The 16,442-nt window shown below is 41.3% G+C and overlaps 2 protein-coding genes across 5 annotated transcripts in view; one reads left to right on the top strand and one right to left on the bottom strand.

Moving 5' to 3' along the window:
- The first annotated feature begins 828 nt into the window (after window positions 1-828).
- mettl21ca (methyltransferase 21C, AARS1 lysine a) lies at window positions 829-15,221 on the top strand. 2 transcript variants are annotated; one of them, XM_081361992.1, is made up of 11 exons: window positions 829-973; window positions 1,281-1,384; window positions 1,516-1,655; window positions 7,532-7,649; window positions 8,426-9,154; window positions 9,232-9,377; window positions 10,381-10,504; window positions 10,584-11,204; window positions 11,556-11,695; window positions 11,807-11,930; window positions 13,216-15,221. In XM_081361992.1, exons 2-11 carry the CDS (start codon window positions 1,309-1,311, stop codon window positions 13,599-13,601), a joined length of 2,604 nt encoding a protein of 867 aa, XP_081218118.1. In that variant the 5' UTR covers window positions 829-973; window positions 1,281-1,308; the 3' UTR covers window positions 13,602-15,221. The 2 variants fall into 2 exon arrangements, with proteins under 2 accessions (XP_081218118.1, XP_081218117.1); XM_081361991.1 differs by having other exon boundaries at window positions 829-993.
- Window positions 15,196-16,442, bottom strand: part of tpp2 (tripeptidyl peptidase 2) — a 32,904-nt gene continuing 31,657 nt past the window's right edge. For all 3 annotated transcript variants that reach the window (XM_081361989.1, XM_081361988.1, XM_081361990.1), the window contains one exon: window positions 15,196-16,349. In XM_081361989.1, coding sequence (XP_081218115.1) covers window positions 16,260-16,349 — 90 coding nt within the window. In that variant the 3' untranslated portion in view covers window positions 15,196-16,259. The remainder of the gene's footprint in view (window positions 16,350-16,442) is intronic.

The raw sequence follows: 16,442 nt of genomic DNA, 5'->3' as shown, positions 1-16,442 counted from the left end.
CATAGAAACCGATAGAATTAATGGGCAAAAAACATGTACACTGTTTTCACATGTACATATGCACAACAAAATATACACATGCATTAGAATAATACATTGTGTGCAAGGAAGTACAATAAATAATGCAATGATGATTAATTATTAGAAATATGTTTTAATTAGGGGACCTTATTGTATCTGTTGGTTTTCTCATTATTCATCCTGAATGGGAGTCTATGGCCGCCCTATCAACCATACATTGAAAAACGATGACATTTGGTACACTGATAGAGGAGGTTCTGCACAGTAATCTGACCAACTTTGGGGTCTCTAGGATCAACTCTATAGCGCCACCACCCTTTCAAAAATGAAGAAAACCATCAATTGTTTTACTTTCTTTAGATTTTTTGGGTTGAAATATGACCTGAGCATACATGTATGTTCTTAAAAGGCTTTTGTAAGATTCACTCAGATTAAAATCCTGTATATATGAAGCGCATGTTTTACTTTAAGAAACACCACATGCAGAGAGAATGGAGTCATTATCATGATGTGTGAGACGTGTGGAACCGATTGGTCAAACTAGCGCTATATCATCTTACTAAACAAGCAGATAACAGACGTTCTGAACCACTCTGTAATCTCAGGGCTTTAGTGTTTACTTTCCTGATTTCTTTGTGCCAACAGAAGCTTGATTCCTCAAATAGACCTGCACTGCATCATGCTCTATTTCTCTGTGTTTGTGTGGATGTGCCACTGGTTAATGAATCTCCCGCTAAATATAGTCATGCCAGCGTGACGCTGGAGAGTTGGATGATGCTCGTCTATAAGCTCGCTGAGGATGAGGTTGCAGAAGCACTTATGGATAACTGTGGACAGGACTGAATCAAGCACAGCTCACCTTTGCGGACAGACGATCCTCTGACGATGTGAACCAGCTGAAGTGTGTGCCGCGATTTCTGCTGAAGCTGTGAAATGCATTTGAGGAAATACAGTAAGGTGTAGTAATATCAGGTACATTTGGACGCTTTTGACCTATAAAAACTTCTGTAGTTTATCCCATTGCTCCCATTTACACCTGCGCATGTACAAGACTGAAACTGAAGTACTTTGTTTTTGTACCTAAGGACAAGCTGATCTCATCACGTCATGCACTTTGTTTTTGTTACTTTATTGAAATTTCTAATTGTTTCACTTGCATAGATTATGAACTAATCTGACAAAACAATGTTTGAGAAACTGTAGAATCAGTACATTTTAACAGGTCAAAATAAAATTAAATAATGTATGTTTTAAATCAGTCCTTCCTGTCAGCGAGCCGATATCATCATGGATTGTCCTCAATCTGGAAATGCCACAGCGGAGACGGACGAGAGCCTGAACACCGGGAGAGATGATACAGATGGTAAATCACTTATATATATACTGTCAAATAATCCCAAAATTACATTCTCTTAATCTCTGAGTGCAAACACACTACATCTGTGAAGATTTTGCTGAGGAATGCATGTGTTTTTCATTGGTTATATTGAGCAGAAGTTGAAGTCCGTGTGGGCAAGGCATCCTGGGAACCCACTGTTCTGTCCTCCATTGGAAAGGAGATCCATTATTTCGCCGGTCATGAGATCAGCATCTGGGAGTCTCTTGATTCATTTGGTGCTGTCATCTGGCCAGCAGTAAGACAATTAGTTTATTAAATATTTGAAATATTAAAGATAACCCTGGTCATTAGTTTGGATGTTCAAATACTTTCTGGTGTGTCAGTTTCATGTCAGTCAGTCATTGGTAGTTCAAATTCTGAAGAGTGAAACACTGTGACACTTTCACAACATTGATCTGTTTGTTTGACTCAACCAATCATGTGAGTTTGGGGCGGGACTATCTGACTGACTGACCAATGGCAGACAGGGACAGGCATGTGGTAGGAGTGTTTGAGAAACCAGTCTGAAACTGATCATTCTCACGACTACATTTGATGCCTCTAGACAATGTTGGGGGAAACTCATTACAAGTAACTTGAGTTACGTAATCAGATTACTTTTTCAAGTAACTAGTAAATTAACGCATTACTTTTTCAATTTACAACAAAATATCTGAGTTACTTTTTCAAATAAGTAACGCTAGTTACTTTTTCACATTTATTGACTGACAGCTCTCCTGTCCTCATGTTGAGAGAAATAAAGTGAAGAGGTGTCCTGTGTGTGTGTGTATGTGTGTAAACATGATGATTATTTTAGTTCTAGACTAAACATGAACATGCATTTACTCGTCACACTTGCACGAAAACATTCAGTTTTCCTCAAATGAATAAAAACAGTAAAATGCAATCTCAGAATTTTTATGCAAAACTTTTATAACTAACTATATTAAATTACACAAATATACTTTATGAATTTAATCTCACTTTATTAAAAAATGTCTTTGCTGCTGACCTTCAATGATCTAATTCAACCATACTAATAGGCAAATATGACTTTAGATTAGATTTAGAAATAAGAGTGCTGAACTTCCTTCTCCTGTATCCTATTGTTCTTTAATCCAAAATATCAGCAGCTGAAAGGATTGTTTGAGCGGTGCTCTCTACTGTACTCTACTGCACTCTACCTCTACTGTACTCTACCTCTACTGTACTCTACTGCACTCTACCTCTACTGTACTCTACCTCTACTGTACTCTACTGCACTCTACCTCTACTGTGCTCTACCTCTACTGCACTTTACTGCACTCTACCTCTACTGTACTCTACCTCTACTGTACTCTACCTCTACTGCACTCTACCTCTACTGTACACTACCTCTACTGCACTCTACCTCTACTGTACTCTACCTCTACTGTACTCTACCTCTACTGCACTCTACCTCTACTGCACTCTACCTCTACTGCACTCTACCTCTACTGTACTCTACCTCTACTGCACTCTACCTCTACTGCACTCTACCTCTACTGTACTCTACCACTACTGTACTCTACCTCTACTGCACTCTACCTCTACTGTACTCTACCTCTACTGTACTCTACCTCTACTGCACTCTACCTCTACTGCACTCTACCTCTACTGCACTCTACCTCTACTGCACTCTACCTCTACTGCACTCTACCTCTACCGCACTCTACCTCTACTGCACTTTACTGCACTCTACCTCTACTGTACTCTACCTCTACTATACCTCTACTGTACTCTACCGTACACTAATGTACTCTACCTCTACTGTACTCTACCTCTACTGTACTCTACCTCTACTGTACACTATACACTACCTCTAGTGTACACTACTCTACCTCTACTGTACTCTACTGCACTCTACCTCTAGTTTACACTACTCCACCTCTACTGTACTCTACCTCTACTGTACACTACTCTACCTCTACTGTACTCTACTGTACTCTACTGCACTCTACCTCTACTGTACACTACTATACCTCTACTGCACTCTACCTCTACTGTACTCTACTGCACTCTACCTCTACTGTACTCTACCTCTACTGTACTCCACTGAACTCTACTGCACTTTACCTCTACTGTACACTACTGTACTCTACTGCACTCTACCTCTACTGTACTCTACCTCTACTGTACAATACTGCACTCTACCTCTACTGTACACTACACTACTCTACCTCTACTGTACTCTACCTCTACTGTACACTGCTGCACTCTACCTCTACTGCACTCTACCGCACTCTACTGTACTCTATTGTACTCTATTGTACTCTACTGTACTCTATTGTACTCTACCTCTACTGTACAATACTGCACTCTACCTCTACTGTACACTACACTACTCTACCTCTACTGTACTCTACCTCTACTGTACACTGCTGCACTCTACCTCTACTCCACTCTACCGCACTCTACTGTACTCTATTGTACTCTACTGTACTCTACTGTACTCTATTGTACTCTATTGTACTCTACCTCTACTGTACAATACTGCACTCTACCTCTACTGTACACTACACTACTCTACCTCTACTGTACTCTACCTCTACTGTACACTACTCTACCTCTACAGTACACTACTGCACTCCACCTCTACTGTACTCTACTGTACTCTACCTCTACTGTACACTACTGTACTCTACCTCTACTGTACACTACTGCACTCTACCTCTACTGTACTCTACTGTACTCTACCTCTACTGTACTCTACCTCTGCTGCACTCTACCTCTACTGTACACTACTGCACTCTACCTCTACTGTACTCTACCTCTACTGTACTCTACTGCACTCTACCTCTACTGTACACTACTGCACTCTACCTCTACTGTACTCTACCTCTACTGTACACTACTGTACTCTACCTCTACTGTACTCTACCTCTACACTACTGCACTCTACCTCTACTGTACTCTACTGTACTCTACCTCTACTGTACTCTACCTCTACTGTACACTACTGCACTCTACCTCTACTGTACACTACTGCACTCTACCTCTACTGTACTCTACTGCACTCTACCTCTACTGTACTCTACTGTACTCTACTGTACTCTACCTCTACTGTACACTACTGCACTCTACCTCTACTGTACACTACTGTACTCTACCTCTACTGTACTCTACTGTACTCTACCTCTACTGTACTCTACCTCTGCTGCACTCTACCTCTACTGTACTCTACTGCACTCTACCTCTACACTACTGTACTCTACCTCTACACTACTGTACTCTACTGTACTCTACCTCAACTGTACTCTACCTCTACTGTACTCTACCTCTACTGTACTCTACCTCTGCTGCACTCTACCTCTACTGTACTCTACTGCACTCTACCTCTACACTACTGCACTCTACCTCTACACTACTGTACTCTACCTCTACTGTACACTACTGCACTCTACCTCTACACTACTGCACTCTACCTCTACTGTACACTACTGCACTCTACCTCTACTGTACTCTACTGCACTCTACCTCTACTGCACTCTGCCTCTACTGTACACTACTGCACTCTACCTCTACTGTACTCTACTGCACTCTACCTCTACTGTACTCTACTGCACTCTACCTCTACTGTACTCTACTGCACTCTACCTCTACTGTACTCTACTGCACTCTACCTCTACTGCACTCTACCTCTACTGCACTCTACCTCTACTGTACTCTACTGCACTCTACCTCTACTGTACTCTACTGCACTCTACCTCTTCTGTACACTACTGCACTCTACCTCTACTGTACTCTACCTCTACTGTACTCTACTGCACTCTACCTCTACTGTACTCTACTGCACTCTACCTCTACTGTACTCTACTGCACTCTACCTCTACTGTACACTACTGCACTCTACCTCTACTGTACTCTACCTCTACTGTACTCTACTGCACTCTACCTCTACTGTACTCTACTGCACTCTACCTCTACTGTACACTACGGCACTCTACCTCTACTGTACTCTACTGCACTCTACCTCTACTGTACTCTACTGCACTCTACCTCTACTGTACACTACTGCACTCTACCTCTACTGTACTCTACTGCACTCTACCTCTACTGTACACTACTGCACTCTACCTCTACTGTACTCTACTGCACTCTACCTCTACTGTACTCTACCTCTACTGTACTCTACTGCACTCTACCTCTACTGTACACTACTGCACTCTACCTCTACTGTACTCTACTGCACTCTACCTCTACTGTACTCTACTGCACTCTACCTCTACTGCACTCTACCTCTACTGCACTCTACCTCTACTGTACTCTACTGCACTCTACCTCTACTGTACTCTACTGCACTCTACCTCTACTGTACACTACTGCACTCTACCTCTACTGTACTCTACTGCACTCTACATCTACTGCACTCTACCTCTACTGTACTCTACTGCACTCTACCTCTACTGTACTCTACCTCTACTGTACTCTACTGCACTCTACCTCTACTGTACTCTACTGCACTCTACCTCTACTGTACTCTACTGCACTCTACCTCTACTGCACTCTACCTCTACTGTACTCTACTGCACTCTACCTCTACTGTACACTACTGCACTCTACCTCTACTGTACTCTACTGCACTCTACCTCTACTGTACTCTACTGCACTCTACCCCTACTGTACACTACTGCACTCTACCTCTACTGTACACTACACTACTGCACTCTACCTCTACTGTACTCTACTGCACTCTACCTCTACTGTACACTACTGCACTCTACCTCTACACTACTGCACTCTACCTCTATTGTACTCTACCTCTACTGTACTCTACTGCACTCTACCTCTACTGTACACTACTGCACTCTACCTCTACTGTACTCTACAGCACTCTACCTCTACTGTACACTACTGTACTCTACCTCTACTGTACACTACTGCACTCTACCTCTACTGTACTCTACAGCACTCTACCTCTACTGTACTCTACTGTACTCTACAGCACTCTACCTCTACTGTACTCTACTGTACTCTACCTCTACTGTACACTACTGCACTCTACCTCTACTGTACTCTACAGCACTCTACCTCTACTGTACTCTACCTCTACTGTACTCTACTGCACTCTACCTCTACTGTACTCTACTGCACTCTACCTCTACTGTACAATACTGCACTCTACCTCTACTGTACACTACTGCACTCTACCTCTACTGCACTCTACCTCTACTGCACTCTACCTCTACTGTACACTACTGCACTCTACCTCTACTGTACACTACTGTACTCTACCTCTACTGTACTCTACTGCACTCTACCTCTACTGTACTCTATTGTACACTACTGTACTCTATCTCTACTGTACTCTACCTCTACTGTACACTACTGCACTCTACCTCTACTGTACTCTACTGCACTCTACCTCTACTGTACACTACTGCACTCTACCTCTACTGTACTCTACCTCTACTGTACACTACTGCACTCTACCTCTACTGTACACTACTGCACTCTACCTCTACTGCACTCTACCTCTACTGTACTCTATTGTACACTACTGTACTCTATCTCTACTGTACTCTACCTCTAATGTACACTACTGCACTCTACCTCTACTGTACACTACTGCACTCTACCTCTACTGCACTCTACCTCTACTGTACTCTATTGTACACTACTGTACTCTATCTCTACTGTACTGTCCTCTACTCTACTGTACTCTGCCTCGACTGCGCTCTACCTCTACTGTACTCTGCTGCACTCTACCTCTACCGTACTCTACCTCTACTGTACTCTACTATTATTTCACTTTTGGTGTGAAAGGGCCTTAACATTTGCCAAAAATATAACTTTTTTGTTGTTATTAAAAAACAAACAAGCAAGCCCAGCCCAGGTGAGAAAAAGTAACGCAAAAGTAATGTAATGCATTATTTTTTCATAAAAAGTAACTAATTAGTTACTAAGTAGCAATTAGTTACTCTTTTGGGGAGTAACGCAATATTGTTATGCATTACTTTTAAAAGTAACTTTCCCCAACACTGCCTCTAGAGCAGTGGTTCTCAACCGGGGCCCGGGGCCCACTGGGGGCCTCAACAAACCTCCAACCCTTTGTACATTTGTTGTTGATTGATGTTCATCATCATGAAATAATCATAATGAATTCTTACTTAGGCTCTGGCTCTGTGTCACTACCTTGAATCTGATCGAGCGACGGTTAATCTTCTTGACAAGGCGGTGCTAGAGATTGGATCTGGCACAGGTCTCGTGTCCATCGTGGCCAGTCTGCTGGGTAGGTACTAAAGTTTAGATTCAGATCCCCAAATTCATTCAGATCTGATGAAGGACCTGCGCCTGAACACGACGACAACGCAGTCCTATAGTGTCCACTAGTCTCTTTCCTCTGTGAAGGCCTCCTTCCGTTCCCTTTACCTCTGTGCTGATAAACGTTGTCAAAATGATTCCAGTTCACATGGACATGCAAAAGCGACAAGAAAATTCTGTATTATGAATTTTTAAGGCCAGACAAAGTAATGTGTTGGGGTAAATTTGTAAAGAAAGGCTTCATGCCCGTGCACATATACTGTATATTCAAACGTGCATACCTATAGACTAAAGACGTAATACGCATGTGCACGCCGTCAGCGTTTCACAGATTTGCGTTTTTGAAGTTTATGCGGAGATGACACCGTTTTCAAAAAAAATTCACCGCTTGCACCTTGGAACCTATTTCAAGGTTTGCGTTCTCGAGCCACCAGGCACTGTTGTTGTGCAGATGAGAACGGTGTGTGTTAGCGGCCCCTAAGTTAATAACTAATTATCTTTACAACGGAAGTGAATCAATCAAAACTAACTTTATCTGGACAATAACTTTATTCTAGATCTGCTGTAAAGCCTAAACACTCTCTGTTACTGTAATCTCCTGTTCTCACTGTAAAGCTGCTGTGAAACTCTATATTGTTAAAAGCTCTATATAAATGAAGGTGACAAGACATGACATTGTTCAAAAACATATTGTGAGCATATGATTGTGTTATGCATTTTTACACCTATATAAATGATCTCCAGGTGCTTGGGTGACAGCAACAGACCTGCCGGAGGTCCTCGGGAACCTGAGATGCAACCTGTCCAGAAACACACGGGGCCGCTGCAGATACACCCCGCAGGTGGCGGAGCTCTCTTGGGGTTATGAGCTCGATAAGACCTTCCCTCATTCAGTCTACAGATATGACTACATCTTAGCAGCCGATGTGGTCTATCATCATGACTTCCTAGCAGAATTACTGGTCACCATGCGCCATTTCTGCCAGCCCGGAACAACCCTCATATGGGCAAACAAGACCCGCTTTGATTCAGATCTGTTTTTTGTGGAGAACTTCAAAAAAACGTTCAACACCACCTTACTGGCAGACAACGGAGAAGTTAAAATTTACTCTGCCACCATGAAAGACGAAACTGACCTAGTGACGTCAAAAGAGACTGAAGGGGTTGTGAGGAAAGAAGAGGATGACACTGACAAGAACGAGCCAAAGCAAGAGATTACTGAAGGAAAGGTCAAACGGACAGAACAAAAGGCTCTAGAACTGGTTCAAGAATGTGAAGATAAAGATGTGCAAAGGAAACCAGGGTATGTTGATATGGAAAATTGTGAGGAAACGTTAAATTTGGAGGATGGAAATGTAAACAATAACAAAGAAGAAGAGGAGGGGGAGGAGGAGGACAACACAGATCTTGAAACTGAGGACAGTGGAGACGGCTGCTCTGTGATGGATTCAACATTCGTAGAGCAAAACTCTGGTCAGTAATACATTCTGAAAATTAGACCACAGTCACTTGTCTAATGCATTAAAGTCTGATTTGGCCTTTTCTTTCAGAGGAAGGAAGCACAGAGAATGAGAACGTGAGATCATTGGCACCAGCAATTTACTACAGACCTGAGAGAGAAGTTTACCATTTTTTGGGACAGAAAATCACAATTGAGGAGTCCATCGATTCTTACGGTGCTACTATATGGCCAGCGGTGAGACACTTACAGCTGCAGGAATAATGAGATACAAATACACAGAGTATATCTACGATGACATTAGTAAGCAAAGAACTTTACTTTTGTGTGATGCTGCATCCAAGGCAATCAGTATCAGTATAAAGTCCGAGATAACCGGCGTAGAGTCAAGCAAAACAAACATGGTGCACCTTTAAAATGTGATGTGTCTTTCTACATTATAATGAGAATTTCTCCTATCTGCCAAATGGTGTAAATTTGGCTCAATGTCTCCAGTGCCAGACCATCAAAATATATCAAGACCCTACACCAATTCCAGAGGGTTTTGTCAGTCATAACAACAGTCAAGAAACTGGAGAAGATACAGTGAGGATTTAGGGGTGGTTGACCAGCGTTGACCTCATGCGGCCCTCAGAGAGATATAATGAGTGTTATATTGGGTTTCCCTTCTGTGGAATCCATTTAGCACATAACAACTGTCTGGAATCATAGAAACCGATAGGGATGGAATTAACGGGCAAAAAACAATCTCACATAAATCTGAATTTCACATGTATATATGCACCACAAAAACAACAAAAATATACATGTGCATTAAAGAACAATGCAAGGAAGTACAATGAATGATGCGATGAAATATAAATTATTACAAATGTTTTAATTAGGTGACCTTATTGTATCTGTTGGTTTTCTTATTATTTATCCTGAATGGGAGTCTATGGCAGCCCTATCAACCATACATTGAAAAATTATGACATTTGGTACACTGATAGAGGTGGTTCTGCATAGTAATCTGACCAACTTTGGGGTCTCTAGGATCAACTCTATAGCGCCACCACCATTTCAAAAATCCACTTTTCTTGTGGTTATAATAACTTTTGAACCCTTTATTCCAGAAAGAATATAGTACTCCTTACAGTAGTCACCTTTTTTAAAAAGACTGTATTGTTGTTTTTCACTGCTACTCCTTCAAATCAAACATGGTGCACCTTTAAAATGTGATTTGTGTCTTTCCATATAGGCACTTGCACTTTGCCGATTCTTGGAAACACCGCAGGGTCGCCAACAAATTGATTTACTCGACAAATCAGTTCTTGAGCTTGGAGCTGGAACCGGCTTACTTTCAGTTGTCGTCACGCTGTTGGGTAAGTGTTGTGATGAGATTGAGGTGTCAATCTTATTGGTTTTGCATCTTGCAAGATAATAACTGAAATTGCTCTGTAGGTGCCAAACTAACAGCCACGGATTTACCCGAGATTCTGAGTAAACTGACATGCAACCTCAACAGGAACACGAGAGGCCGGAGGAGGCACGAGCCCCAGGTAGCAGAACTCTTCTGGGGTCACAAGCTGGACGAGGCCTTCCCTAGATCCACACACCAATATGATTATGTGTTGGCGACTGATGTGGTCTATCACCACGACTTCTTGGCCGAGCTGCTGGTCACCATGCGGCACTTCTGCCAGCCGGGAACTACTCTAGTCTGGGCGAACAAGGTCCGCTTTGCCTCGGATCTGGGCTTCATCGACAACTTCCTCAAATATTTTGATATCACACTGTTTGAACAGTTGGATGATGTGAGGATTTACATAGCAAGCAGCAAGATATCAGAGAAGGAAGGTGACCAGGTTCAAGAGACTAGCGAGGAAGTGGAGGACAACGGTGACCTTGAGTCAAGCGAGCGGGACGCTGGGGAAACGAACTCTACGAGCGAGACAGGAGACAGAGCAGAGGAACTGGAACAAGAGCAGGAGTGTGACGATACTCAGAGTTTAGAAGACGACACGCAGGAGAAACAAGTACAGGAAGAACTCGAGGACTCTGGAGGATCTGTGGAGGAAGAAGGTCAGGCTTGCAAACTGTAAATTGTAATACCATTGTGAACATGATTCCACCAAGTACATCGTTGTTGATCCTGGAACATCAGATTTGAGGGACAAATTTACAGATTAGGCAACCAAGGGTTAGGCGTTTCTAACATCATCGTTTCCCGTCTATAATATTCCTGATTTTAAGGATGTTATGGTTAGGTTTAGGGATATGGCTATTCTTGTCAGTCAGGAATGTTGTTCCAATCCAACAAAATATGTTGATCATGGGACATGTCTTACTTGGCACAATCATATTGACCCTAATACCAATGTGCTTATATGGATACTTATTTGATGGAATGCTCCTTTTCTGTCTTTCCCTCAGCTAAACCTGAAACACCTAAACAGAGATCCTGGGCTCCCACTGTCTACTACTGTAATGGCAAGGAAACCTACTACTTCCTAGGTCATGAAATCAGGATTCAGGAATCCGTAGGCTATTATGGCAGCACGGTATGGCCAGCGGTGAGCACGAAACATTCAGCCAACCAATCAGATCAGGAAGAAACTGTGTGTGCTTAGTGAGACGGTAAAATGCAGAGTCAATATATGAACACTTGGTTTTGAATGTTGTAGGCATTGGCCCTTTGCCGATTCCTGGACACCCTGACAGGCCGACAGCAGATCAATCTACTCGACAAACGGACCCTGGAGCTCGGAGCAGGAACGGGGCTTCTCTCGATAGTTGCCACACTTCTGGGTTAGTCTTGGGGAGTGTTTCTGATACACACTCAAAGCACTCAGCAGATTATTGCTGAAGTGAAAATTCACCCTCATAATACTCTATGTGGTTAATACTACCTTAGGCTGACTGTTTGTTACACAGTAGGTTATTTTATTTGTCACCTTCAACATTTCCCACATTATCAGTTTATTCGCTATAGTTTAGAAAATGGTGATAAAGAGCTCAGAGTTATGAACTCAGCTGATATTTGACTGGTTTTGTCCGTCCTTCTGTTAGACTGTCTCACACATGAATTATGTTGAATATCTGTCAGCTGTTAAATTTAACTACACAATTAGATAATACCAGTTTAGCTCAACCAATCACCAAGCAATGCTTCATTGTGTTCAGTCTGTGTGTAAAAAGAGCATTAGCAATTAAAGAAAACACACTTCAGCAAAACATGATCAGCTCAAAGTGTCCCAATCATTTCTGCTCCCAAGTTAAACCAGGGGAGACCAATCCTGCTCCTGCAGAGTCTAGCTCCAATCTGGACGTTTCTAGTAATTCTGAAGGCCTTGATTGGCATTGAACAGTGTCCCTCCAGGAGCAGAATTGGACACTCCTGGACTGCGTTCAGCCCCGACCAAAAGTTGCGAAACGTTTTTTTAAACGGAAACGGTGGTGCGTTGAACACCCTGTTCTGATGACGCAAGAGTTGCAACTACGGCGGCTGAGAAGGACATTCTCTGTGTTCTTTTTGAAGAGTTTTCGGAGCCGGATGAATTCGGTATTAACGAGTTTAATACTGCAAAATACACTTTGATGTTACAGTCACTGCTCTCATCGTCCAGAATACAAGAGAACATCCTAATCAAGTGAAGGGATTTGTGGAAACTGGTTCCTAATAACTGTGATCCAACATTTGCCTCGCATTTCAGGATGAAAAGACAAACACGTCTTCTAATATCTTCAGTTATTGCGTATACCAGATGCAGGACACATAAACGACTTTACTCGGAACCATGGTGCGAGCAGTGTCTTTAATCCCACGTGGTTTATGTACATGTTGCTGCTGATTCGGCGGACATTTTTGACACACACACACACCAAGCAAGAGAAAACGTATCTCAAACCCCGTTACACACCGTTTCCAGGAAACCGGTTTGAGCTTGAACGAGCCCCTGGTTTTAGAACAAGCAGAACTACGTAATGTAAGAATGTAAACCTGTACCTTGAAATGCAATGTAAGTCTCTTTGGATAAAAGTGTCTGCCAAATGCAGAAATGTAAATGTAAATTGTAATGTCACTGATTTGCAGGTGCCAAACTGACAGCCACAGATCTCCCAGAAATCCTTGGCAATCTGAGGAGCAACTTAAACCGGAACACCAGGCATCACTGGAGACACGAGCCTAAGGTTACAGCGCTGGCATGGGGTCACAGACTGGAGGAGACGTTCCCCCGCTCCACACACCTCTACGATTACGTGCTGGCAGCTGATGTGGTCTATCACCACGACTATCTCGCCGAGCTCCTCGACACCATGCGTCACTTCTGTGGGCCGCAGACCACTCTGATCTTCGCAAACAAGGTCCGGTATGAGGCCGACCTGGTGTTTATAGAGAACTTTCAGAAAGCCTTTAACTCTACATTGCTGACAGAGATGGATGAGGTGAGGATTTACTCGGCTACCATGAGAATCTGATAACTTTACGCACCGCTTTAAGGGTTTCCAAACTACACTGCTGGCAGAGGTAGGGGAGGTGGAGGAGGTTTGCGTCTGTGATCCAACGCCATATTCACACTGCAGACAATTCACTTTGTTTTTAGAAACAACATTTATTAATCATTAAATTAGCATCTTAAGGTAATGTAGTGAAGACCAAACATTCTACAGAAATGATTTGGCGGTGTAATAATAACTGGACTGGCCAAATCTTCGCACACCTACTGTACGACATATTGCGATTAACACAATCCTTTGAAATCAGAAATTTTAATCAGATTTCAAACCACAATGACCGGCCAATTAAAAATAATAATAATTTCCAACTCAAATCAACTTATTTACCTGTGATTAACAAAAAATTTATTTAATGTTTTTGCCGTTTACACTACTGTATATGCGTGTGTTTTTTTAAGATTCCGGTATGAACAGTCAGATCGAAGTTTGTCACGTTTGTCATCTTCCAGCTTGTCAGATTTGAATCGGACTGATTATGATCATTCTGATTTGATCAATTGCAAAATAACAGTATGAACAGTAATTCCTCGAAAAACAATTGTCTGCATTGTAAATAAAGTCATGCTGATGTTAAAATAAATATGGCGGCTGAAGGAAAAGAAGTTTGTGCACATTCGCACAAAATTATTAAACAATAAAAAGAGACAGACAATAGATATGTAAAATATGAAGTCTTACCGTGCCTTGATGGAGAATGTTGTGCTTAAAGTCCCCCTGTAGTCAATCATTTTATCCCTTAAAACTCATCTTTGATCACCAAAATGACATATGTAATGTTTTTTTCCTTGAAAAAAAATGTCTTCATGTCTCATTTAGTATTTGCGGTTCTATGAATATGCAAATGAGCCCCGCCTCCACTCACTCACACAGGAGGACTTTAAGAAATCAACAAGTTAATTTCAGATGAAATACTGTACATTTCCTGATGAATTAGGAATCTTATCCCCTTTCAAAGGTTGAATCAGTCTAGATGAGCATATTATATTGATTTCAGTTTGAATTTACAGATGCAGTTTTTAGAACGGGAAAAAATATTTTCAAAATGTATCTGAAAGGGAGGAAACCCAGAATTACATTTGTTTTTTTATATAATGCTAGTTAGTTATATCATTTTAGTATCATGTTAAATAATGTTTGGCAGTGGGTTTGTTTGTGTGTTATTTTATTTTGCTTTATTATTTTCATATAGGATTGTATAAGATTTATCCAAGTCAAAGGTATAAACGTAGATTCTTTGGTTTCAAGTGACTTAATTCTTTAATGCAATCAATATCATTTTTTTTATTATTATTTACTGTTTTACATTGATCATTTGTGTATTTCTCTATACTGATTTTTGTTCGATAAAAAAAGAAAATGTAAAAAAAAAAAAAGAAGAAAATGATGAATTATTGTGCCATGCACATAACCATAAACATTCATGATATCCCAAATATTGTTTAGCATATCAAAGAAAACTAAATGTCAATTTAAAAAAGTAAACAATTTTTTAAAAATACATTTGTAATAAAATGCAATTCTACTGTTGTTCTTAACATGAATAACTCCTGAATAAAGCCCGTTTGTCACAAAAATGAGCAATGTGTTGTCCGTTCCAGATCATTTTATTGAGAATCTTCATCAAATACACCGTTCAGCACATTTACCGCGTTTACAAAATAACCGTCTGTAACATCCGTCTCACGAGGAGCACTGCATATAAAATAACACCCATCTACTCTACGCATCAATTAAAATGACTTTAAAATATTGGCATTACCTAGTATTCATTTATACTTTATAAATACAAGACATCCATAAATATATCTGAAGATATTCAAGGGTTTTTGATACAGAATAATGTGATATTTCCTGAAGAAACGCAGGGGTGGACGGGAGATTGTGAATATTTAAGGCCATTTTTGAAGAACCTGTCATTAGAAACGCCTCGAGCCCTGAACATCGACAAACAACGCAAACACACGTGATTAAAAATTAAAAAACGTGAAAGCAGGATGTGATGTCACGTCTGGTTCCTGGTGAAAACATGAGTTGCTGGCTTTATTTTTTTTTTTATGGTTTTCAAAATCTAAACCCTGAATGATATTCCAGAAACACAAGATGACAATCTCTGTTTCACTTAAAATTCTGAAGAAAACTGAAGATGGACGGCTGTCAATCACAGTCTTACTTCAGAACGGCACAAAAACGGAAAGCCATGAACATAAAATGACCCGTGTGTCTTTATAAAACATGCATACATTTGACATACACAAAGGTCAATCACAAAAACAAAACAAAAAATTCACCCCTAAAATTAAAAAAAAGAAAAGATATTTTCTCATATTGACATTTCACCCACAGAACTCAACTGGACGTCCATCATATTGCCTTGTATATTTGCACTGTTATTGTTGTTGAGGGAAAAATGTCCACCGAGCAAATGCCCAGTAATCACATTTCAAACAACATAATGCAGGTTATTATCCGACGAACACAGATATGATGGGAACTGTGGGTTCAGTGCGGTGTGTGTGCAGAGATCCGCACGCAGGAAGGCATTATGGGATCCGTGTGATATGAGGTGTTTGGTTTCTGACGGTTTCCAGAAGGCATTAAGAGTCTCCTCAGTTTAAGACGTTAGAACGGTGTGAAGTCCGACGGGAACATGATGGGCAGCCAGTTCTCCGTGTAGGAGACGCAGTGAGTCCAGCCCAGAGAACGCAGCAGCTGAGGGACACAACAACTCGTCAATAACTCGTCATTAACTCACTCATCGTCAATAACTCATCGTCAACTCATCGTCAACTCATCGTCAATAAC

This window comes from Scardinius erythrophthalmus (assembly GCF_964197995.2).
Source record: "Scardinius erythrophthalmus genome assembly, chromosome: 3".
NCBI classification, from domain to species: Eukaryota; Metazoa; Chordata; class Actinopteri; order Cypriniformes; family Leuciscidae; genus Scardinius; species Scardinius erythrophthalmus.
The sequence above is the reverse complement of the archived record's forward strand: the minus strand, read 5'-3'. Positions and strand labels throughout refer to the sequence as shown.